Consider the following 27,278-nt stretch of genomic DNA (forward strand, 5'->3'; position numbering starts at 1 on the left):
ATTGACTAACTGAGATCCATTAGTGAGCTTTAAACTCTTACGATCAAGGAACCGTTAATTCATGTTAACAAAGAGTGGTTCTCCATACTAACCCCAAAATTCGGCTGAAAGTTGTCTCACGGTTTAAAATGAACCAGACCATTGTGCTGCCTGTCTTTTCTGTAGCAGAAAGAGTCCTTCACACTTTGTATGTTAAGGGGAAGCTCATGTAATATATTGATATTTCTAACTATTTTAGAAAGTCCAATCACCTTTTTGTAGGCTTTGTCAAACACCACAGGGGTCATGCCACTACTAGCAGTCACCGCTATATATATATAGTTAAGTGCATCCAGACTTGAAATGCTAAGGCCAAGATGACTCTCCCTGTGCCACTAGAGCCCACTCGCATGCTAGAAGGGGGCCACCTTAGGCTTCTCGGTTAATATCCCCCAAATTGGCAACTGCCAGGCTGCTACTTGATCAAAACCTCCTACTTTTACTAAACATTATTGTGTATAGTTTCTAGCGTTAGTTAACCAAGTTGTCCTAAGAACAGTCTTACAAAACCTCTCCATCGTCTGCTAGCTAGCTCTGGCTTTGGAGAGGAACTCACTTAGCCTCTTCCATGCTTATGACGAGCCCAGCTCGTCATGAGGCAAAATGGAGCTGTGCTCATGACAAATCAATCAGTGGTCGGAGTCGTGACGAGCCCAGCTCGTCATGAGCACGGCCCCACTGTGCCTCATGATGAGCTGGGTTTGTCACGCGGCGCCCCGGGCCCCACCACCCTCCCGGCTCCGTGAGGGAATTACCCCCGCGGCGAAGGGGTTAAAAATTGTGTAGAGCATGTGTATCTGCAGCCATACATGCTACAAACTGAAAATGTTGCTCTGTAACCATCTGTTTGCTGCGTGTAGTGTTGTTGATTGACATGTTACCACCTTCCCCTCGAAGTCAGCGATGAGTTGTTTTTTCTCTATGTACTTTTTACTCCATTTACTAAGCACAGCGCACTGTCTTCAACACTGTACTCCACTTACAATACTCACCTACAGAATGCAAAACAATTTGAGTTGGGGGCCTGTGTGCATCGTGGATCAAAGGTGGAATCACAAGTCTTGTGACTCAGACTTCTTAGAAGAGCAAGTTACAAACGTCTGAGCAAATTACAAACGTCTAAGCCAACACTAAATGGCAGGAGTATAACTAGATTATACTAAACCATAAATTTACCACTCATTCTTCAGAAAGCGATTCTCTGTGGAGAGGAGATGGAAGTTGTCACTCAGATGTGTTAGAAAGGCGCCCGACCAATAATGACGACACCATCAGCACTGCCGATCACCTGCACTTCCAGATCCACACCGACCCAAACACCACCCTCAGAGGAACCCTCATCTACAGACCCCCTGGACACAGAACAACAGATCAGCGACTCCATCGCCGACCTCATCAGCATCCACGCCCTCGCCTCCACAGACTACATCCTCCTCTGGGACCTGAACTTCCACCTCGAGAACAACAATGACGTCAACTCTGCCACCCTGATGGACAACCTCACCAACCTCGGACTCAGACGGCTTGTGACAACACCCATCCACGCCGCCGGTCACACGCTTGACCCCATCTTCTCCGCAAGCCCCCACGTCTCCTTCAACCCCATTTGACCGACTACCGGTGCATACATTTCATCTTCAGGAAGCCGACCACACACCACCGCACCCAACAGACGCCTCGTCGCTGCTGGAGCAAACTCACCGAAGAGCAGCTAGCCACCACCCTCGCTCAGAGCCCACCAGCCGACCCCACCAAACCCAACACCGCCGCCCTCAACCTCCGACAGTGGATCGACGGCTGCGCCAATACTCTCGCTCTGCTCAAGACATCCTCCAACAGCCACACCAGCAAGAAAGCCAGCTGGTTCTCTGAAGACCTCCAGGTCTCCAAGCGTACATGCTGGAAACTGGAGAAGAACTGGCTCAATGAACGATCACCAGACAACTACACGGCCCTCAAGAACGCCACCCGCAGATGCCATCAACTCATCAGAACCGCTAAGAGGACCGCTTTCAAGGACCGCCTAGATAACAACGCACACAACAGCAAAGAGCTCTTCAGCATCGTGAAGGATCTCTCCAACACCAACGACCTCCCCCCCCCCCTTCGCAGCACCTGTGCGATTCCCTGGCCGCCACCTTCCACCGCAAGATCGCCGACATCCACAACAGCTTCAACACCATGACTGCCCCGCCAATCACCGAGACCTCCACCGCCGTGACCACCAGCCGCCTGATCGCCTGGTCCAACATCGACGAGGACACCATCAAGATCATGAACTCCGTCCACTCCGGATCCCCGCCTGACCCATGTCCACACCACGTCTTCAACAAAGCCAGCACAATCATCGCTCCCCATCTCCGAAAAGCTATCAACATCTCCTTCGAGACAGCAACCTTCCCGGAGAGCTGGAAGCACGCCGAGATCAACGCCCTACTCTAGGAGCCCAAGGACCTCAAGAACTTCCGTCCCATCTCCCTGCTCCCGTTCCCGGCGAAGGTCACCGAGAAAATCGTCAACAAACTGACCCGCAACCTCGAGGACAACAACATCCTGGACCCATCCCAGTCCGGTTTCCGCAGCAACAACAGCACAGAAACCGCCCTCATCTCTGCCACAGACGACATCAGGACCCTGCTCGACAACGGAGAAACAGCAGCCCTCATCCTCCTGGACCGGTCAGCCGCCTTCAATACGGTCTGCCACCGCACACTACGAACACGCCTACACGGCGCCGGGATCCAAGAGAAGGCCCTGGACTGGACCACATCCTTTCTCTCCGGCAGAACTCAGAGCGTCCACCTCCCACCCTTCCGCTCCACCGCCACAGAGATCTGCGGCATACCCCAGGGCTCTTCCCTAAGCCCAACGCTGTTCAACATCTACATGGCACCCCTCGCCCACGTCGCCAGACAGCACGACCTCAACATCATCTCCTACGCCAATGACACCCAGCTGATCATCTCCCTCACCAAAGACCTTCACACTGCCAAATCCAACCTCCACGAAGGAATGAAGGCCGTCGCCAAATGGATGTAGAACAGCCGACTGAAGCTGAACTCGGACAAGACGGAGGTCCTCATCCTCGGCTCCATCCCTTCAGCCTGGGACGACTCCTGGTGGCCGACATCACTGGGAACAGCCCCGACACCTACCAACGACGCATGCAACCTGGGAGTCATCCTCGACTCCACCCTCTCCATATCTAAACAGGTCAACATCGTCTCCTCATCCTGCTTCAATACACTCCGAATGCTCCGCAGGATCTTCAAGTGGATCCCCACCAAAACGAGAAGAACAGTCACCCAGGCCCTCGTCACCAGCAGGCTGGACTACGGAAACGCCCTATACGCAGGAACATCAACCAAGCTCCTGAGACGGCTGCAACTCATCCATAACGCCTCCGCACGACTGATCCTCGACATCCCCAGCCACAGCCACATCACACCCCACCAGAGACCTACACTGGCTCCCCTTCAACAAGAGGTTAATCTTCAAGCTCCTCATCCACGCACACAAGGCCCTTCACAACGCCGGCCCAGCGTACCTCAACAGACGACTCAACTTCTACACCCCTACCCGCAAGCTCTGCCGGCCTCGCACTCACGACAGTCCCCTGCACCCGAAGAACGACCGCCGGCGGCAGATCCTTCACCCACCTCGCCGCCAAGACCTGGAACACCCTCTTCACCAACCTACCGCAGATCCAAGATCTACTGGCCTTCTCAAGACCTGGCTCTTTGACCAGTAGCAGCACCCCTCCCTCCCGCCAGCACCTTGTGACCCTCATGGGTAAGTAGCACGCTTAACAAATGTCCTGATTGATTGACAATTGGCGGAGAACCTATAGTGCGGAGTAGCATATATCCACCCTACCTATTAGCTAAACATTCATTGAACGTATTATAAATACCTGGGGACCATTACCTGATGTTCTTGCATTAATAGGGAGAGACTGGAATGATATCATTCATCCTGACCGTGACAGATGGTGCCCCACAGCCATACATTACACACAAAGAGAGTATCGCCTGGGGACAATGGTGGAGGCACTGGGTTGGTCAGACTCATGGAGGACTCTCCACCCAGCAGCAGCGGACTTCACATACTTCTCAACTGTTCATGGGTCGTTCTCTAGATTAGACAACATCTTTATCACTAGGGAGTACATTCATAGGCTGGTTAAGACTGAGAATTTGCCTAGAGGTCTGTCCGATCACTCCCCCGTTCTGCTTCAGTTAGGGATAGGTCCCAGGCGGTCCCCGCTCTATTGGTGACTATCGCCCTGGCACTTGCACAATCCCAGTTACAAAACTAACCGTCACCAAGCCCTGCTAGAATACTTTTTATTAAAAGAGGAGACTGCAAGTTCCTCCACTACACTATGGGAAGCTATGAAACCAGAGAAAAGAACTGATGAATTACCACCAGTATGCCAGGCGCACTGCTAGAATTAAAGTATTAAAGATATGAACAACGGTAATACAAATTGCATCAAAACGTGAATCAATAAAGTTTTTGTACAACCACTTATTAGTGTCAAAAGTAATTAATCACAAGATACTACATACAAGCATTGTGCTCATTGTTTAAGAAACCATATCAACAGAAGAAACACATTTTGTTACTGTTGTCATGAACATGGTGTCATGTGTAAAACAAACTTCAATGGAACTTTCGGATTGTTTTTGCAGTAGTAGGGCGTGAAGGGCACACTGACAGGGGGTGGGGGCAGAGGGGTGGGGGATTAGGACAGTTGGGGAAAGCACTCTTTGAGGGGGGTTGGAACGTTGAACAATACTCACTGAGCCATCTGCGGCATGGCTAAATAAGAGTCGTTCTATGTACGTTTGCAAGATATGAAAATAATAAAAATTGTTTTAAAAAAACAAGTGTAAAACAAACTTAAGTCAAACAAGCATATATAATCATGTTACTACAATATTGTACTGTATTCAAAGTTATTCCCAATGCATTTCAGGATGCAATCCCTTCTTCGGGGGCACTGTAAAACAAAGAACATCTAAAGCATTCTGCAAGTTTTGTGATCTTGCACATCTATAAATTGAATGACCAATGAGAAAGAGCGTCAGAACGACCAGGGTTACAAGCCAGTGGTCAAAGGAGTGCTAGTGACAAAGGACAATGAACACTGGTGTAGCTACCCACTGTCGATTGCATTGAGAATGAAAGAACCAACACCTCTGTGGAAAAAAGTGAATCACCGAGTCTAACCAAAGACAAAACTGCTGGTGGAATCATCCGACTGGCCAATCTCCGTTTTAAACATCGAAGCCAAGCTACTGGCGAATAGACTGGTCCCACATCGCAAAAGACCTGATCCATCCAGATCAAACTAGTTCTATGCCGCAAAGAGCGACCTGGAATAACATTTGCAGAGTTCACAATGCGATTGCCACCATAGTTTGACTACACAGGCCAGCAGCCCTACTGCTAGAAGACCAGGACAAGGCATTTGACTCTGTCACCTGGACGAACATGTTCATACTGTTGAGGCATTTAAACATGTGCCCCCAATTTATAGCACTGGTGAGATTATTATATACAGCTCTTATGGCCTCCATTTGGGTGGCAGATGTCACATCGGCCCAATCCAGCAGGGAAGCAGACAAGGATGCCCCCTCTACCCCTGTTATTTGCCCTTGTTATTGATCCTCTTGCAGCTTGGGTTAGACGGGATGCAGTTCACTGTGGCTTAGAATGGGCTTGTTAAATTCCCGCTCGTATAGCATTGTACCCAGATGATAACCTATTGTTCCTTACCGACCCCCACTAGTCTGGTCCCAGAGTACTTCATATAATGCGCATCTTCGGCGAGACGTATGGCCTTCACATGAATAATGCTAAATAACTGATCTGGCCGATAAGAGAGCCCCTGGGGAATGGCCATTGGGCAGAAGGACTTACATTGGTCCCAAGGACTTACATTGGTCACACACAGCTTCACCTACTTGGGCATCTGTGTTGAACAGCCAAGCTGATTCATGGAAATGTAACCAGAAGTAACGACAGAAAAGTACAAACTGAGGTGAAGAACTGGTCTACACTTCCCTTGTCCCTTTACGGAAGGTCAGCCATCTTCAAGATGGTCTCTCTGCCTAGATTACTATATCAACTACTGTCCCACCCCTACCCAATCTCCTTGTCCTGTCAAATCAACACAATTCTGGGACATTTCCTATGGGGGTAGCACGTCCCAGGTAGCCTTACGCACTTGCACACAATCCACATACTGCGGTGGTATAGCTGTCTCCGATAATAAATCCTACCACGCAGCTGCGCATCTGCAGAGCCTGAACGAATGGTGGTCTGGGCCCAGAGCTGAGCCTGCATACAAAGTCAAACATTGGATTCTGGTAGAACCTTCCTTACGTTCAGTCCTCTACAGCAGGACGATCCCAAAGACCTTCCCTCAGTGACACGTTTAGTGATCATGGCCTGGCGAGAGACCCTTCGCCGAATTTGTTGGGGGGCTGCATTATGAGAGAAACCCCGTTGTGGCGTAATTGCCTACTTCCGCAAGTAGCGGACCTTTAGGGATTCTACGGCTGGGATCTAATCGGAATCTCAACCTTGATCAGTGGAGGGGCTTATCATTAAACCCTCTCAAGACCTCCAAAAAGAATTCTGTGGGAATTTGATTGAAGACAACACACCGTAAGTAGATTAATTGTCTTTTAATCTACATTAATGCCGGGCCATCAGAGCAGAGCAGCTGCAGCCTCATGGAAAGACTGTCAACTGTCCGTCCTAGAACCTTAGCATAGAACACCTAGGACAAGGTGTTCTCAGGAAACAACATTCTCAAACAAGCACAAGTCACTACATGGGTCCTTCCTTAATACAACACAAAACAAAGGAAGAAAGAAAAGCAGTAAAGACAAGAATAGGAGAAACGAGAAAATAATGAACAGGTAAAGTAAAAGCAGGAAAAAGAAAAACAAAATCAAAAGAGAAACGGAAAAGAGAAACAGAATAAAATCTAATAAAATTGAAATACTTATTATTTCCTATACCGGTGAGGAATTTGCTTAATCCGCACACTGCGCCTCAGGGTAGGTTCCCCCGTACAATCTAAACTAAATTCAGAACGTGCACAAGAACTAGAGGCAGAATTGCCCACACAATCTGCACTTCTCTCAATGATCTCACCATCTAGTCGAGTGTTAGGAACAATTCTTTTAACCAAAAGAGATTTATTGCACCACTGCCCATTGCTAAGCTTGACCAAACTCCCTCTTACATCTATCACCTTAATAGGTGAGCTAATCTTAGAAGAACCTTTCTGTACATGTGCAGGTGTTTTAATACAAACAAAATCACCAGATCTAATCCCAACTTCCTTGGTACGCATTCTAGCATCAAAATAGTTTTTTTGTTTGTTCTGAGCTAGATTCACTTGTTTTCTAACACTCATCAGACCATTTTGTCCCCTTGACCCATTTACTCATCTAAGCAGGACAAAAAGTTGTGGCAGCTCTGCGTTCCCCTCAACAACTCAAAAGGTGACACACCTGTAGTTGAGTGAGGAGTAGTACGGTAAAACCATAACATACTCCTCACTGAGTTGGAAACCACACACTTGTTAGAAAGGCCCCATTGAGTGCATTCACATAGTACCCTGTTCATACGTTCAACTAATCCGTTAGTTTGTGGATGATAAAGCGAACTCTTAAGTTGTTTTATAACACATTTGTGAAGGAAACTTTCAAACTCAGAAGCAACAAATTGCGTCCCATTGTCTGTTACTAGAAACTCAGGGACCCCTTCCTTTAGAAATACATCATTGAGGAACTCAACAACTGTCTTGGAGGTTACTTCTTTGACAAGCTTTATCTCAGGCCACTTGGAATAGTAATCCATAAGCACTAGACCAAATTTAGAAGAAGAATCAAAAGCATGGAAAGGACCTACAATGTCCAATCCCAATTTTACCCAAGGTGCAGAAGGTAATTCTATGGGAGAAAGCGGAGATGTACGCAATATAACTGCCATGTCACAACTTGAACAGATCACACAGGATTTAACAAACTCATCCACAAGGTTATCCATAGAGGGCCATCAAAACGACATCTGCACCCTTTTTTTTTGTTAAAGTGGCACCAAGGTGTCCTTCATGAGCATCTCTAACTAAACTTGCTCTTAAAGTAACAGGAGGGATAAGCTTATCACCTCTAAGCAACAGACCAATCTCAATAGTAAGTTCATCTGCAACTTGTAAAAATGTTTTGAAATCAAAAGATAAATTCCTCTACTTAGGCCAACCCTTTTCAATAAAACTCATGACTTGAACCAAGGAAACATCAACACTGAGAGCTTGATGCCAATTTTGCTCTGAGACTGCACACAAATATGGTAAATCCACTGCCGCTACAATGAAATCCTCTTTGTCTTCTTGCCTTGATTCTAACTCCTCTTCCACAATGTCAGAAGAGCGAGACAAAAAATGTGCGCGTCCATTTTTTGAACCAGGAATATATTCTGCACTAAAGTCAAACTGAAGAAGCTTTGATGACAAGCGTGCAATTTTGAGAGTAAATCTTCTTACATTCTTTCCACTGAGGATAAAAACCAAAGGCTTATGGTCTGTTTGCAGGCAAAACCTTCTTCCCCAAATACATTTTTTGAATTTCATGACAGCCCACCAACATGCCAAAAGCTCTTTTTCAATAACTGAATATTTTACTTCCGAAGGAGATAGGACCCTAGATGCAAATCCAATGGTCCTAACCTCACTTCCTTTCTTTTGGGAAAGAACATCTCCCAGACCAACATTGCTTGCATCTACTCACAGGTAAGTGATGCATCATAAGTACCACAGGAGAAACCAATTGTTGTTTCACCCATTCGAAAACCGCTTGGCACTCACTTGTCCATTCAAACACGGCTCCTTTCATTAACATCCTAGACAAAGGTCTCAATTTACTCACACAATCTTGTATAAATCTTGAATAGAATTCACATAATCCAAGAAAAGACTTTAGAGTGGCTTTGTCAGAAGGTGCTTTGGACTTAACAATGGAATCAACCAAACTTGATTTAGGAAGAATGCCTTTCTCACTCACTGAATGTCCTAAATATTCAACTTCTTTGGGCATGAAAACACATTTGTCTCTTCGTAGAACAACCCCGTTTTCTTGAAACCTAGAAAGTATTTCTATTAAAATAGTATCATGCGTGCTACTATCAGGAGCAAAAACAAGTACGTCATCTTGAAATACAGACAACCCATCAATCCCCTTCAACATTTTTGACATAAGGCGTTGAAACACCGAGGCCGCTGAGGCAAGCCCAAAGGGCATGCGTACATATTGGAACGTGCCAAACGGTGATACAAATGCAGTAAGGCATCTTGATTCAGGAGCTAGTTCAACTTGGTTATAAGCTGACACTAGGTCTAACTTTGTAAATATTTTAGCATCTTTGAGGCTAGCCAACAGCTCATTAATGTTAGGGAGAGGATGTGAGTCCACCCAAATCTCTTTGTTCAAACACCGGATATCAACACAGACTCTTAATTCACCATTTTGTTTTTGTGCGACTACCAAAGGAGATAACCATAAAGATGATTCTATAGGTTCTATTATACCCTTGGCACACAAGGAGTCAAGGTCTTTTTCAAGGGCCTGCCTGATGCTGAAAGGAACTTTCCTCAATTTGTTTGATAGGACATGCACCTTCCTTTACAATAATTTCATGTTTGAAATCTTTAATTTTTCCTAACTCACCTGAAAACACGTGAGGAAATTCATTAACAAGTTTCTCAAGATCAGGATGGTCTCTTATGGCAAGAACTTGATCTTTGGCTCCCGGTCTGAGCACCTTGCCGAATAATCCCTGGTGGAACCACCCCAAGATGGTTAAGCCTTTATGTGCCACATAAATTTTCCCAGCAATCTTCCTACCCTTATATTCAAGTATGTCTTCAATGTAACCTGACAGGTCAATTTCTCGTCCTTCATATGACACAGCCTTACGATCAGGAGGTAACCTGAGATCTATTAGGCCAAGTTGCTTGATGCAAATCCAAGGTGATCATGGAAATTCGAGCACCTGAGTCAACAAGGAGTCGTAATACTCGGTCTCCAACCAAAATGTCTACATAAGGATCCACACACAACTCAGGATCTCCTACAATAACCCCATTGTCCCATACTACAACTACCATGTTGCTCAAATCTTTGGTAACATTTTCCTCCTCTTCATCATGAACAGTTTGATGAGAAACATATTTTACTGTAACAGGTTTACCCAGTGTGTAGCTTCTGCCAGTCTGACATACCTTAGCAAAGTGTCCCATCTTATTGCAGTTCTTGCATGTAACAAATTTAGCTGGGCACCTAACTCCAACCGCATGTGGTTTGTAACCACACCTAAAACAAATATTACTTCTTGAAAAGAAAGTATTCAAATTGTTCGATGAACTTTGACGTTCAAATGTTTTGTTTTCCACAGTTTTTACGTCTTTATTTTTAACCACAGAGACAGGTTCACTTTTTTCTCTTCTAATTCTTTTGCTGACAATAGTGACGTCTCAATACTCTTTGCTACTTTTATTGACTCTTCCACTGTAGGATTGCCCATTGAAAGTAATTTTTGTTTGATGGTCTTGTCAGTACAATGGCAAATAAACTGATCACGAACAAGTTGGTCAGCAAAATTTTCAAACTGGCATTCAGCTATAAGCCTTCTGAGAGCAGTAATGTAGGTATCTACATCTTCGCCTGAATTTTGCTTTTGTAAAAAAAACTTGTGACGTAGCATGACAAGACTGGGCTGGACATCAAATCTAGTTTGTAATTTCTTTAATGTTTCCCGGTACTCATCCAGTGGATTTTCTTCATCAACAGCTAAAGCAGGAAGATTTTTTAAAATTTCTCTTCCTTCGTATCCCAATGAATATAATAGAAGGTATTTCCTTCTTTCCGCTCTGAATCTAGTTGCACCAATTGCACCGAGATATGTCTCAAAACCATCATACCATTGCTTCCATTTGATGGGTGGATCACCTGGTGTCTCTAAAAAAGGTGCAGGAGAAGTAACACTGCATATTTCTAGAGTAATATAATATTAATGTCTGAAATAATAAAGAAAAGTATACAGTATTTTGCTTAGTTAAATTGAACAAAAATGAAATAACACATTCAACCACTAGATGGCAGTATAACAACACTAACACTACTATTAAGAGTTTGTTAATAATGGCAATGCTGTGTGTATCAGCAAAGATATTTTCTTAATAAAAATAACTGACACAAATGTCACAATAGTAATGTAAAATAGTAATGCTGTGTGTATCAGCGAAGAAAAATAAATAAATATGGACATTAAAAAAATATCAGTAGACTCTATTTTCTATTTTGCAAAAATATCTGTGGACTTGGATGATAAAACTAATTTAATCTTGCTCCTTTACGTGCAATGGAATATAATAACGATGCCAGATCGAATTTTTGAATAAAGTTTTCCATTCACATTGAAAAAAAAATCTCTTAAAGATTGCTTATTGCTCCGATTTTCCGCCACCTTTGTCTAATTGTGACGTGGGACAGATTGTTTTGGCAGAATCTCTGTGTTCCTTCACACTCATGGAACGCTCATGGAGATTGCACTGTGACGAAATGACATCCAACTTCCCAGAAGCCCAGTCGTGCGTTTCATTGTCGAAGCGCAGCGTCAAATATGCAAATGCGCATCATTCAAGACGCGTCTTACGTAATGCGTGTTTCTTTACCGTTGCTGGAACGCACGTCTGTACAGTGCGTTCCAGGTCACTGACTTTCAAAATTTTCTTATCCGCTCTGCTCCCCTTACTGTTTATTCATGCTGTCCACACACCGGATGCCATTTCAACAATCACTCTGGATTTTGATCGTCGAGTTGAACGTGTAACAGGCTTCGTTCAGCTCCCCGGTGATTCTTGGCAAATGGAGATGTCGTGGGTTCTTGATGATGACCCGGCCCTCGTCGCCATAAAAAGGATGTGGTAATTGATTGAAGACAACACACCGTAAGTAGATTAATAGTCTTTTAATCTACATTAATGCCGGGCCATCGGAGCAGAGCAGCTGCAGCCTCAGGGAAAGACTATCAACTGTCCGTCCTAGAACCTTAGCATAGAACACCTAGGTTAAGGTGTTCTCAGGAAACAACATTCTCAAACAAGCACGAGTCACTACAAATTCCCCATTCCCAATTTTACAAATACTTACAATTGAGGCATGCCCTTCATCCCTATATTAAGGACCTTACTAATCGTCCAGAATTCAGCTCACTACAAGGCAAGCTCCTGATGGGGGACCTAGGTGATCACAAAATATCAAAAATCTACCAAATCTGGTTACGGATAACCCCACAACTTTGGCTACCCTATGAGCAATGTGTGATGCCGATGTGGGACCCATTGATGATGACGACTGGGCTGAGGCACTTCAATCACCACAAGAAGCAGCAATCTCTACCAGACTCTGCCTCCTACAATTCAAATAGCTGCACAAGGTATATTACACTAGACATAGATTTTGGACGGCTGGATTCATCGATTCCCCGCATTGCCTACGTTGTCAATCTGAAGAGGGCAGCTTCTTGCACACGATTTGGTCATGTGATGCCCTAGATCGCTTCTGGCACGGTGTGCTAAATTGCCTGACAGCGGTGTTTGCATGGGACTTACCTAGATCCTTTAAACTTGCGCTCCTACACTGCGCAGAAGGAATAGGGGGAAATAGATATAAAAGGCATCTATTATTTTTAGGCCTCACACTAGCAAAACAAGACATTATCAGATAATAGACGGCAGATACCCCACCTTCCTATAATGCTTTGGAAGAAAGGCATGGACTTAATTATGGATTTGGAACTCGCTAACTTTACCACTCTGGTTGCCCACAAAAATACACCAAAATATTAAAGAGGTGGGTCACCTACAGAAATATTTCCCTGGAGACACACAATATAGCAGATTGTCAATTAGTAAAAGGGATAATAACATATGAAAATGAATAACGAGATACCAGCTTTATCAAATCACCTATACTTGAGATACGAGAAACCAATACAATAATGTATCATGATGATATGGTGCATAGTTAGATATCGGTTGCTACCTGTGTTATTGTATTATGTTTTCAGCCCAGAATATTCATGTGGTGAGGGGGACTAATGATATTATCTGATTTACCCTAAAGATAAAGTGTACGTCTCATGTCGCTCTGATATTCTCCTCTATTATAAAATTATAAAAGTCAAACAAATGTCTTCACAAAAAAATAAGTCTAGGCAGATGAGCCACCTTACTCTAGCAAGGAGAGGCTGACAGCCACACTCAGCCTCACGTGGTAAAACATCTCACTACCAGAAGGTGCACCTTAAGTGTGTGTGAAGGGAACTTGGGGGGTCATCTCCAGGCACCGGTCTGAGGGACGGCTCAGGCCTGGCACAGTGATAGTAGTTTGAGAAATGGGCACCCCCAGGCCAGCAACACCACCACCAGGGATGATCTCCTGCAACGTGATGAAGCCATCGCCCAAGAAATGTCTGATACTTTAAAGACCGACTCATGAGCACCATCAAATCCTGAGAGATGCGAGAGCCGTGGTGCCAGTGTCACCAACTCATGGAGAATATACCATTGTGCACACACCAGGCACCCTCAGGCAGGAGAAAGTAGACCTCCTGGTTATAGGCATTCTTTTGGGAGATCCCACTTAGCACCCTAGGCACCTGCTGGACAAACTACAACTAGCAAGGGCTTCTTATCCCCACTCGGACCCCAAGAGGTGTGCCTGCAGGAAAGAAGAGCGTCACCATCACATCCTCATGCCACTGTCACAAATGACCAGAAGACTGCCTGATTACTGATCACCTGTAACGAGGAGGAGGAAGAGGAGGGCTAGAGTCTGGTCCGGAGAACGCTCGAAAGACGCCGCTGCTGCTGACAGGCAAAGCTCGTAACGGACTGGCTGGGATGGAGAGCCCGAGTCCGAGTGGACGCCGCTGACTTTCCGAGACTGCTGCGATGATACGACGGCACTTCAGACATCCTTGAGTTGAAGGAGGCACCACACAGGGAAGAAAGCTTGCCGGTAAGCACACTGTATGCTTGCTCTGAAGAAGGCACGTACGGGGGTTGTTGGCAGAATAGCAAAATAGCAAGTAATGAGAACTGCTGCAAAGAGGACTAACGCATTAACGGATGTCGATGTCGATGCTGAGGCTGACCAGTCCTGATGCCTTTTTCGCCTAAACAAGCCCGTTTTTAGTGTTCCGAATTGTGGTTATAAAACACACAGATTACCGCTAACTACAGAGAGCTGTCTCTCCTCTTTAAGCAAAGAATCATGTTCATCAGCCAACCGTGAGATAAATCCTTTTTTCTGATCGGCTGCTTGTGACCAACGCCCACCGTGCCCTCTCCCACCAAGCTATATTAGTTAGAATCGCGGTAGCTATTATATCTGCTTCCTCCTAAACCGGACATCTTGATGGGACCCGATACCCTTTTCATGAATCTTGGGGCCCGTTGTATTTCCCACCCTTGATCTACTGTTTCGCCGCCACGCTGCCTGTTACCTTTGGGGGACTTGCCTGACCACCGGACCCTGCTAGACGCTGCAGGGAGCCGCCATTTTCCCCACCGACATCGGGGGGACTACAATTACCAGCAGCCTTTGCGGCGGTGACGCCGGGAGTACGCTGTTGGCGCCAGGAGGCGCCTAAGAGGGGGCGCGGGCCAAGGGCGGGCCCGTCCATGCCCGTCGTAGCCAGGAGGAGACTGGGTTGGGCTACGCCCCTTTCATTTTTTCCTGCCCCTCGCGGAGAACTCATTGGCAGACTTGGTTAGTGACTTCGGTTTGGTTGTGTATATTTTTATTTGTTGGGTCCAAGCAATTGGGATTTGTTTATATAAGCATTCTACACCCCAGGGGCCCTGAGCATTTCACTTCATATTAAGTCTGAGCTAAGTGGTCTGAGTAATTGGGCACTATGGCCACAAAAAGACATTTTGTGGGTCAAAGGGTAGGGGCGGCGATGGTGGGGACGCCTTTTTAAACAGGGTTGAATCCATGCTTCAGCACGAGATCCAGCTCACTGAGCAAAGATTGTCTATGGGAACTTATGTAAATCAGAAAAGATCATCCTTGGGGCAATAAGAACGGCTAAATCTCCGACGGTAGTGATTCATTCTACAAATAATCGAAGTACAGATGTCATAGAAATCCCGCGAGGAAGTATGATTGATATGTCCCAGAGCTTGGACTTAGAACAGGGAAATGTGGCCGATCCTTGTGTTACGTAGGGCATTAGTTCCCCCGAGAGTGATCCCACATGGTGTCATTCATTATCCCATAGAGGCTATTACCAACTCGCAGAAACCAGACTCCCTTTTGGAATCAAGCCCCACCCCACCCAATCCCGTCCAATCCCACCCTTCTATTATTACCAGGGCTGCTCAAGACGATCAGGTGACTAGACCCAAGATACTTGCAAGGGATAGTGTCGGAGAGGTGGTGGGTGGCCCAGGGGAACCTTTGGCGAAGTGTACTAGGGGCGGCTTAGCCATGAGGGACAAAAACTAAGATAAAGGGAAAATTAAGCATCAAAAAGGGAAGTTGCCCCAAAGATCTGAGTTGGGTGTGCCTCCTTCGCTAAGCCCCAATGTGACTGAGCTGGCGGATATAGGGGATAACCCGGCTTACTGGAAACGTATGGAGACACTCATTTCATCCATCCTTGCTCCCTTTTGGTCCAAGTTACGGGAAATTGAAGGAAAAGTTGCCCTCTTGGTAAAAGGCGTTGAATCAAGGGCAAATACGGATGTTTTGAATGATGTTGGGGAGTGCTATGCACCCACAACGGGCTTGAGGAATATCGGCCCAAGTGGGATCCAAAATAAGGTTGTGACCCATAGTGTAGTTGCTAGGCCTAATGCATTGACGTCCTCTGCATCTTCATTAGCCCAGGCTACTAGTTTATCTTCAGGGGGGCAGCCCTTACAACCCAGTGTCATACCACAGGGCACGGGTAGGCAGTCTATTATGCCTCGCGCAGGTGTCCAGAACATGCAAATGCTAAGAGAACCACCCGGGACATTAACCACCAATTCGGTGTGTCCTGCTGGTGGATGTATTACATCTATTACATCAAATAATGCATTGCTCAAACCGGCAAGAGACAGACTTACCGGCAGCTGCCTGTCCCCTTGTTGTAGTCTTGGCTGGTGTCCCCCCGTTGAGATCGGACCAGCCCGAATCTTGGACTCCGCTAAGAAATAAAACCGTGGACTGGTTAACCAGACACAAAGGTTTTCGGTTTTCTCTTAGCAGTAACATTCTGATGGTGCATAGAGTCGCTTGGGTGGGACAATCTCAGAAGAATGTAGGGGGGGACTGCATCATAGTTAATTTTAAAAGCCCTGCAGTTGTTCAAATGACTCTTAAAGCCCATGACAATCATTTTCCCTCTCCTACCTCTATAGCGGCACTTCTATTGGGGTATTTTTAAAGGCCCCCGCTGAGATCTCATGGGGTGCTTACCCCCCTTATTGCAGTCTCAAATAGATTTGAGGCCCTATCCAACCTAGACGATCAAGGTTGACTGTTAGCAAATTACGTAGACATAGAGGAACTACCAAGTAATGAGGCAGTGGTTGACATTGAATCCCCGCATTCCTTTACAAATTTAGTATCGTTGGTAACTCCCCACACTGAAGATCCAAATCTTACTACGTTGGTAGATATTGAACCTAACCTTATGGGGCAGACCGTAACCGCTTCGGAACTAAAAATCCTTTCATGGAATATAACTGGGTTAAGGTCAAAAAGAGGGGACACCAATTGGGAATCTTTCCTTGTAATCCATCACATTATTGCATTGCAGGAAACCTGGGACAGAAATGATCCCTATTTTTTGGATGGGTACTTCTCATTTAGCAAAGAGGCCGTACCTTCAACTATGGGGAGATCGAGAGGGGGGCTTTTGATATTGATCAGTCTTAAATTATTGTATAAAGCAAAGCCAATAGATATAGCTACACCAAATATATTAGCAGTTGAATTAAAAGGTGAAAATTTACCAACCCTCTTAGTGGTTACTTTTTATAACTCATTCACAAGAACTGATGATTTGGAGCATTTAAGATCCCTTGCTACCTTTTTGGATGATTACGAGGCCAGGGATGACGCACCCTACCATTTATTAATTCTTGGTGATTTTAATACTCACGTTTGTCCTACCAATTGTTTAAGTCTGGAGGAGGAGCATGGCCCACAGGGGCTAACGCACTTTGAACACACTAAGTCTGGGGCCTTTCTAGAGAGCTTTTTATCTGCCTATAACCTGTTCTGTCCTGTACAGTCAGATACTTTGCTTCCTATCCCTACATACACTGGACAAGACCACCAAAGTATCATTGATTTTATTTTTGTTTCAGGCCCACTGATGGGCCTATTAGGTACCTTTTGTGTTACTGATAGTTGCCTGAGTGACCATAACCCATTGACCTTGGATATTAACATCCTGGCCATGGAGAAAGCTAAACCCTTGGCACATATATCCAATTCCAATATCGCTCCAAAAGACCAAGCACGGAGGCTAAGATGGGAGGTAATTACTCCGGAAAGTTTTCTTGAAAACCTATACAAGAGTTGTGAGGAGGATTTTGGAGCATGCATGGATGAGGATTCGGACCCGTCCATAATTTTAGGTGCTTTTGACCGTATTACAAGACAGGTAGCGGCCAATCTGATGCTCCATTGTAAAAAGAAGCCCAAGAAATAGAAGAAATGGTTTGACCAAGCGTGTGCAAGTAATAATAATAATAATAATAAGGGAATTTTGTATAGCGCTTGGTTACTTTCGGAAGCGTGTCCCCGCGCTGAAACTGAAAAACTCAGAACAGAAGTAAGGAGTGGGCCCGGTTATCTAGAGAATAGATGTGTTTTTAGTTTCTTCCGGAAGCTAGATTCAGATGGATCCAGGCGAAGGTTAAGAGGTAGAGCATTCCAGCTCTTCGCCACCAAGTAGCGAAAGGATCTTCCTCCCATGCGGGCCCTTCTCACCCTAGGGACCTTTAATAGGCCTCCATGTGAGGAGCGCAAAGCGCGTGATGGTACATACTTGGTGACTAGGTTCTGAAGTGGTGTTGGCGCCTTCCCAGTAAGGATGCGATAACAAGTACAGAGGGCTTTAAATTCAACTCTGCTCCTTACTGGCAACCAATGGAGGGTCTGAAGGGCAGCTTTGGAGGCCGATCTTTTGGGGAATTTTAAAATGAGGCGGGCTGCCGCATTCTGTAACACCTGAAGGCGATTTATTGCCTTACAGGTTGCTCCCAGGTACAATAGGTTGCCGTAGTCTAGACGCGATGTGACGAGGGCGTGCACCAGCGTTCTGCGGACGTAGGGAGGAGAACTAGGACCTTCCGTATGCTTTTTAAAACGCTAAAACAGACACCCGTCACCCGGTCTATCTGGGGTCCAAAAGACAGGTCAGCATCAAGCCAGACCCCAAGGTTTCTGACTTCCTGACGAGGTGTTGGGACCTCACCTAAGCATGGGGGCCACCACGCCGACGACCAAACAGATGGGTTCCTCCCCACCACGAGCACCTCGGTCTTGTTGCCATTTAATTTAAGGCAATTAGTGGACATCCAGGATGCGAGATCTTGCATGCAAGCCCTGAAACTGTCCATGGCAAGGCCGGGCGCATGTGAAAGGACATTGATCTTATGGAGCAGTTGAAGGAGTCCCCAAGGGATGCTAATAGGGTTAAACAGCTTAGGAGGGCCTATAAAACTGCAGTTAAATCTAGAAAGATGCAGCTAAGGGAAAAGGCCTGGGATTAACTCAGCCAAGTGAGCGTCTTGACTAGTAGCACCAGATTCTGGAGAGTGGTTAATAGTCCAACGTTTGAGGAATCAACTAACTCCATTACAGATTGTCTTATCCCTCCGGAAAGGTGAGTCAAACACTTTGGGGGTATATACTCTGATGTGACCCAGCGGCTATTTAGCTGGCAAGGGGTATCCACCCACGCCTCAAATGTTTTGTTTTCTGAAGGGGAAGTCACTGAAGCAATTATGTCAACATTAAGGGGTAAGGCACCAGGCCCAGATGGTGTCCCGGCTGATCTTTACAGGGCAGATCCTATTGTATGGGCTAAGATTTTAACCTTTGTTTTTAACGCTGCAACACAGGTTGGCTTGCCCCCGTCCTGAGCTAAGGTGGTAATCATCCCAATATGTAAAAAGGGTTCAAGAGAGGATCCGGCCTGTTATAGACCAATCTCACTCTTGGATTCTGCAGGCAAGATAATGGGGAAGGTTGTTCTTGCCCGGTTAACAGACTGGTTAGACAAAAATTCCATCATCTCTAATCTTCAGTATGGTTTTAGGCAGGCAAAGGGCACGATGGGACAATGCCTTAATCTCCAGCTAGTAGTAGTGAAGTATACGGTCGTGAAGCGTGGGGACATCCATTTGGCATTTATGGATCTATCCACTACTTTCGATCTTGTAAATAGGTAAAAACTATGGGCTTCCCTTGATAGCATCGGGCTGGAGCCGGCTTTGATTTCCTTTTTGGCGGCCATTCACGAAAATACTACGGCTGCGGTCCGTTATAATGAGGACAGCAGCCTAACAGAAGCATGGGCCGTAAAGAGAGGGGTGCATTTTGGCACCCCTGTTGTTCACACTTTACATTAATAAACTTGGGGACGCCCTGATTTCTTCCTGTAAGGGTGTCCCAAAAGCTGGCTAAAAAATGATCCCGGCATTATTATACGCAGATGATGCGGTTTTGGTAGTAAGGACGTCGCGGGGGTTGCAATCTCTTTTAGATTGTTTTTTTTATTTTATGGACTCTCTAGATTTAATTACAAATCTTAAAAAAATCACATTCAATGTCGATTGGTACGGCTAGGGCAAGGAAGGTTAAATTTTATTGTAAGGGGTTGGAACTTACGAAAGTTCCCGCCTTCCCATATCTAGTGGTCCTTTTTGACGAAAGACGTTCATGGGTGACACAGCGTGCACATAAAAAGAACATTCTTGCCAGGGCCACTGAAGCAATACTACGGTTGGCAAGAAGAATAGGTTCTACACCTCTGCCGGCCCTCATGAAGATTTATAATGCCAAGTGCCTCCCAATGGTGACCTATGGGAGTGATGTATGGGGTTACACTGAGACCGGTGACATACAGGCAGCTGAAAACCATTTTTTTCGTAGGTTACTGTCGCTCCTGGCCTCTACTCCAATTTTTAACCTCCATGAGTATTTAGGCGCTGGTTTTATTACAGATCAGATCGCAGTTGCCCCACTACTATGTTGGCTGAGAATTTGGGCGCAACCGACACCCAATTTGAATCAGCTTATCATTCAGGACTGCGTGTCATTAGACAAAGGACTTGAGATCCCCTGGATCCGTTATATTAAGACTCAAATGGATTCACTTGGCTGTCTTGAATTATTTTTAAATCCCAGGGCTCTTGGTAAGGCTGCCATTAGAGGATTGAAGCAGCAGTTCCTGAATAGAGCAATGTTAATGAAGGAGGAAGGGGAATTAGCCAAACCCTCAGTGAGGAGCTTTGTTATGTTGAGTAGGTAGGCAGATGCAGCGATATCTGACTTGCATAAACCAGCCTTATCACTTATTTGCACTAATCAGATTTAAGTATAATATGGTGCCCTGGTTACTATCATTCCCAAAAGGCTTCTCTAAAGAGGGGCTGTTGGGTCCTTGTCCCCCCGACAGTTTCTCAGTGCAGAATACCCTCCATATGGTATTTTTCTGTGATTTTTACGTTACGTTAAATTTATCATACCACTTTTAAGAGGGCATAATTTTGAGCAAGTTAGGCCAGCATTAGTTTATTTGCAAATGCTGAGTTCCCCAGGTGTTTGTTTTGGTGTTTCCAGTTACATTACAGGGGCAGTTAGGCGTAGGAATAGACTACTTTTATAATTACCACCCTGTATATCTTAAGTGCCCTCGACAAAAATTAATTTATTATATAATGGTTATTGGTATGTGACAAACTTTTTTGCTATTTATTTAAACACCAAGTGATGTCTTTGGTAGGAATGTGTTCTATATGTTGGCCCATGGCCTTCTTGTGAATGGTATATGAATTGTAATTAACTTTTGGTATTGAACATAATGTTTTAAAGTAACATGAACTGCACTTTCATGGTTTTAAATTTTAACCGAATAAAGTAAATATTTTAGATTTTCGACCATAAGAGGTGGAAACAAATGGTGTACTGTTTTTGCTGGGTGAAAGGGGGCCACCCAAATGGCAAAATAAAACTTTGCTTGGAAATCTCTGCATCCTTGCACTGGAGCTGGTAGTGTTTAACAAATTAAGAGATGGGACACACAAGTGTGTATGTTTGTATAGGAGGAAAGGCAATTTTCTTCTGACCTATTCATTTAGTTTTGGTACATTTTCAGGTGTTGGGTTCAAAGTAGCACTATCACCATATACTATAACTAGAGGGATGGTAAATTGAAGTTACTGTATATTCCCAACTGGCGTTTTTCTTCTTAGACTAGTGCAAATGTTTGTTATAAGACTTACCATGACGTGCTAATTCATTATACCAAAACCATTACCAGAGAACTGCTTCATTACAAAAAGAACCCTTCTGTTTCTTTCTCATTTTCTAGAGCTGATGGCAGAAGCAAGTGTAATGGACCAAATGAGCAGTTCGGGCAGTTCATCAGATTCCAAAAGTTCCTCTTCGAGCAGCGAAGACAGTTCCAGTGATTCTGATGACGAGGCGAACAAATCAACACACTCCTTATCCATTCAGGGATCCCAAACCTCTGCCGTCGAAGCTGCTCCTAAACAATCTCAGGAAAGTGGTGGTCAGCTGATTAATACACTGAGTAAGTGCACAAACCGGGCTTCTGATATTAAACCAGCTAGTACGCTCAAGCAGACCTGTTTTTAGGTCTCGTGACCTATCAATGCGCATGCGCATTGAGCGGAGCGAGACTATAGGGCTTTAAACAGAGTTTAACTAACTGGCGATTTGGTGCTGTGCCCGTGCGCCCGTGCGCTTTTAGGTCAATGCGCAAGCGCATTGACCTAAAATGCGCGTGCACAGCATCAAATGCCAGCCATCTGTTCCCCAGCAGCTCGTCCCGCTCCGCCCCACAAGCTTCCCCCCAGCGTGCGCTCTGCCTCAGCCGCATTTTTTTTACAACTCCTCACACCTCCCACACCTTTGAAGTGAAGCTTAGCTTCACTTCAAAGGCCCCTGCTGCTTCCCGCCGCTCTCCCCGCTCCGCCCCCCCCCGCCTCACGACTTACAATATGCGGGCAGTCTTTTTTTACCTTTTTATTAACTTTTACATTTACCTCGTTGCCAGATTCAGCTTTAACTCGCAACGCTGCGATCTAAATTTATAACGCACCTTAGGGGTTTTCAGGCCTACTAACCACTGTTCTGTAATTTAACACGTTGTAACCAGTTGGTGCTTTTCAGAAGTGTTCCGATTCAAGACAAAACATAGTTTATGAACAACAACTGTTGCTTCCCGCCGCTCTCCCCGCTCCGCCCCCCCCCCGCCTCACGACTTACAATATGCGGGCAGTCTTTTTTTACCTTTTTATTAACTTTTACATTTACCTCGTTGCCAGATTCAGCTTTAACTCGCAATGTTGCGATCTAAATTTATAACGCACCTTAGGGGTTTTCAGGCCTACTAACCACTGTTCTGTAATTTAACACGTTGTAACCAGTTGGTGCTTTTCAGAAGTGTTCCGATTCAAGACAAAATATAGTTTATGAACAACAACTGTTGCTTCCCGCCGCTCTCCCCGCTCCGCCACCCCCCCGCCTCACGACTTACAATATGCGGGCAGTCTTTTTTTACCTTTTTATTAACTTTTACATTTACCTCGTTGCCAGATTCAGCTTTAACTCGCAACGTTGCGATCTAAATTTATAACGCACCTTAGGGGTTTTCAGGCCTACTAACCACTGTTCTGTAATTTAACACGTTGTAACCAGTTGGTGCTTTTCAGAAGTGTTCCGATTCAAGACAAAATATAGTTTATGAACAACAACTGTTGCTTCCCGCCGCTCTCCCCGCTCCGCCACCCCCCCGCCTCACGACTTACAATATGCGGGCAGTCTTTTTTTACCTTTTTATTAACTTTTACATTTACCTCGTTGCCAGATTCAGCTTTAACTCGCAACGTTGCGATCTAAATTTATAACGCACCTTAGGGGTTTTCAGGCCTACTAACCACTGTTCTGTAATTTAACACGTTGTAACCAGTTGGTGCTTTTCAGAAGTGTTCCGATTCAAGACAAAATATAGTTTATGAACAACAACTGTCTGTTTCAGGTGACAGAAGAGTAGACGCGACTGCTACATCTTCAGAAGACAATGCCCTACCCGGACTTCTCGGTTCTACTTAGATGTGATTGGAATTGCTAATACATGTCATGCACCAGGATACTTTGTGTAGTGATGCTGCTCTTACTTGCTCCGAAAGAAAATTAGACCCGTTCTTCGTGTACTCTGTACTTTGGTACTGATCATTTACTTAGCCAAACCTGCCTTCCAAACACGCTCTCGCCTGTTTAATAATAAAATGTTAGGCTTTTGCAAGCACCTATTGTGGTTCTTTGATTCTAGGCTTTTGGAATTTGTGAAAGCTTATTCACATTAAAACTGGCCAAATTCTTGGGATCACGTTTTTTTCTGCTCTAGAAGGATGTCTTCTCACTTAATTGCAGGCTGTTTGCTAAAGAAGACACAGCGTGTATAAAAGCTATTTTATTGTAACTGGCTTAGGGACTGGTCGTAATTGACGCTTTTGCAGGCTCCTCTGCTGCTGGCATTTCCCCCTCCCTTCTCGCCCAGTCCTTTGCACGCAGACACCATCTGCCTTAAACAGCCTGCAGGCTCCTCTGCTGCTGGCATTTCCCCCTCCCTTCTCGCACAGTCCTTCACCTCGGCGTGCACTCGCACCTCCTTTATCCCCTTTCGGCCGCTTAGATGTTCTCAGTTAGCCACGCGCTCTCAGCCTCCTCTCTGCTTTTAACTCCATATTTTTTAGAACTGCTGGAGCTGAGTACAGGCAAGACCCCACCCACTTAAAGCCCTGGCAGCAGTACTAAGCAGCACAGGTAGTAAAACAAGCATTTGCAATGCAATAGGTCTCGTTTTAACGCAAATTTAAGCTATAGGCCTTGTAAATGACAAAGCCTTTTATTTATGTTCTAAAAACCAGAACGCAAAAATAAAGGCCATTATCATTTACAATGCTAATAGTTCAGACTCGCGTAATTGCGAGACCTATTGCATTTCCAATGCTTGTTATCTTCATTATTAATGCAGTAACGGTGCTAGAGTATGCTTAGCTTGTTTGTGGTCTGTGAAAACCAGTGGAGGTATTGTTGTTTTAGGCATAACCAGTAAACTCCAGTGCTGTAACTTAACTGTGTTTTGTTGGTCAGTTGATTTGTTGCCATTTTTACGTACGTTAAACCAAATTATGGTAAAGTTACTTTATTCCTAACTCCTCCGTGTCTGGTGATGTCAGTGATGCATGTAGCACCATGGGAGTGTTATTTTGATCCTATATAGGAAAAGTATCCGGTCAAGTCATCACTTGAGGAAGGATTGGACTTCTAAAAGAGCAGAGAATCTCATCCAAATCTCAAAAGTTTTGCTTTCACTATCGGGTGCAGATGGATAGGAGGATCAAGACTTAATCCTGGAACCACTCACTACGACTGAATAGTAATCAGTTCTTTCCGATATTGAAGATCACTGTAGGAAAAGGGATTGGAAAAGAAGTACATCAACATGTGCCGCCATCCTTGATTTAGAACCTAGATACAATGCAGTGCCAAAGGATCTGTAGTACATAAGTGGTAGTGCCGAGACAGGCATGGTGGGTAATACGCCCACCCGTATGCAGTCTATTAATTCACCTTAGACGAATGGACTTCCTCCAGAGATCCAGATCGAAAGTCACAGAGCCGAAGGTGGCAACATTTAATTGCTACATCATAAGCCTTGATGGGCAGGTATGACATAACCAGAGAGGAGGAAAAGGATTGTCGTGACACAGATGTGGACATAATGCAGTAATTGACGGATCTACAATGCAGATAGCCATACGTTGTGCACAGGCACCACAGCCTGCTAGAATGCAACCAATATTGACAACAGGCATATTTTCACAGCCTCATTTTGTAATACAATTCATGGCTATTGGTGCTGCGGTTCCACCCTGATGAATATTTGTTTGGTTAAAACGGTTTGTAGAGCGCTCGTATACCCAGGGGTGTCTTGGCGCCAACTATACTGAAGCACAATCGGAAGACCCGTAGTTCTTAAAAAGCCATGTTTTTAGCTCCTTTCTAAAGGAGACCAGGGATATCTGATGGAAACTACCAGATGCGGTTTCCTTACCTTTGAACTTCCCAGGCCTCCGGCTGTATCCGGAAACATTTGCTGAACAATAACCCTTGCGCTCAACGTTTGGTGGCTCCAATAGGTTCTGCGTGACGTTGATGGCATCGGTAGCGTCTGTTATGATGTCACGGTGCCTACATAGGCGCCACCCAGGCGTGCAGCAGACGTCCGTTCTTTTCTTTCCGTGCCAGTTAAGCGCCATTCCAGGAAGAGCTACCCCTCAGCTGCTTTTTGGCAGGCTTTTTTCTCGACTTTTGTCAATATTTTTGACTGCTTAGTGTGTGAGGGATGTCGGGCAGGAAGACTGGTTTTAAACCGTGCGGGACTTGATCCCGCACGATGTCGGTTACCGAGCCTCACCGCGTATGTCTGTGGTGTCTTGAACACAACCACAATCCGAAGTCGTGTTCAGACTGACTGGTGATAGCTCCTAAGACCTTGAAGTAGCGGGCATTGAAGTTGCGCGCGGTCCGGCAGTCGACACCGTTGAGCGAGACTTGGAGGAGGTCATGATCCCGTTGGAAGAAGAGGAGGTCAAGGGATCGCTCACGGAGCCCTAAATCCTCTTTCTCCCATTCAAGGTCATCTGGACACTTGGGGAAGAGGCACAAGAAGAAGTCCAAGCGGACTTCGACTTTACCTCAACTGTTATCGTCGTCGAAAGAGATAAGGAGCACCGACGCTCTAGGCACGGTTCTCCGGAGCCGGAGCAAACTTCGCGCCTACCTCCACTTCCGGTAGCCAGAGAGACTCCTGCTCAAATAAAGGAATTTTACAAGGCCATGCGCCACGTATTTGGACGGAACAACCCCGGTGGTGAGCCCTCGAACCCCGCGGGGTCGGTTAGGGCCCCATTGGGTTCAACGCAGTCGGCTTCGCCACGGCGCCTGTGGGGCCTCAGGGATCCGATCTCGGAGCCGGTTCGACGTCTGTCGTACCAACACAGCCTTCCCCAGTTTTGAACCGTAGTCTGGGTCAGCGGCATAGCCGGCGGCTGTCAGTGGCGCAAGCCCCAACCTCATCCCCAATGACACGGAGCTGGAACGGTGTCGCACGATTTAGATGTCGACAGAACCCAGGGGTTCTGTGTTGTCGCCTGAGCACTTAGTGGACGTGCTAGGCTCAGGAGAGGAATGGGAGGAGTCTGGAGACCCTCTAGAGAACCAGGATGTCTTTGAGGAGACAGTGGGCTGGTATGGGGAACTTGGGGAAGCTGTGGTCTGGATACTTACCCAGACACTGGCATGCTCTCTTCACCTACAGTGGCTCGGATGAGGAGGCATCCTATGCTATGGTGGTTAAGGGCGCCACAAGGATGACCTGGGCTCTCTCACTCCTGATCTGAACGGAGTTCTTTGGACTGGAACTACCCTCCAGTGCAGGTCAGGACTAATCTCCTGACCAAAGTGCTTCAACCTGGGGCTTCCACCTCTGAACCCCTTTTGCCCTTTAATGAGGCACTTACGGACGTCCCACTAGGCACAGGGGCTTCATGTGAATAGGACGATTGCACACCGCCATTGCCTAGCACCGGGCGACCCAAAGTTCCTCAGCCAACATTCCACCCCAGAAAGTTTGGTGGTGCAGTCCTCTTCTTCCAGGGCGCATTCTCTTCCGCCCCTCCCAATAGGGAATTCATGAAACTGGATTCATTTGGGAAGATTATGTTTTCTTCCTCCAGTCTGGCATTGCGGTCGGTGAATACCGCATGCTTATTGGGCCGTTTCTCCCACTCTCTTTGGGAGACTGTTACGCAGGTGCTGCCACAAGTC

The 27,278-nt window shown here is 45.8% G+C and overlaps 1 protein-coding gene across 2 annotated transcripts in view; it reads left to right on the forward strand.

Moving 5' to 3' along the window:
• EAF2 (ELL associated factor 2) overlaps positions 1–27,278 on the forward strand; it is a 222,075-nt gene that overhangs the window by 171,499 nt on the left and 23,298 nt on the right. Inside the window, exons 5-6 of one of the 2 annotated variants that reach the window (XM_078682449.1) lie at positions 21,730–21,951; positions 23,422–23,629. In XM_078682449.1, coding sequence (XP_078538575.1) covers positions 21,730–21,951; positions 23,422–23,495 — 296 coding nt within the window. In that variant the 3' untranslated portion in view covers positions 23,496–23,629. Of the gene's footprint in view, positions 1–21,729; positions 21,952–23,421; positions 23,630–27,278 lie in introns of those variants that run through there. The other variant, XM_078682450.1, reaches the window with a different exon arrangement.

Source organism: Lissotriton helveticus, chromosome 3_1 (genome assembly GCF_964261635.1).
Source record: "Lissotriton helveticus chromosome 3_1, aLisHel1.1, whole genome shotgun sequence".
NCBI classification, from domain to species: Eukaryota; Metazoa; Chordata; class Amphibia; order Caudata; family Salamandridae; genus Lissotriton; species Lissotriton helveticus.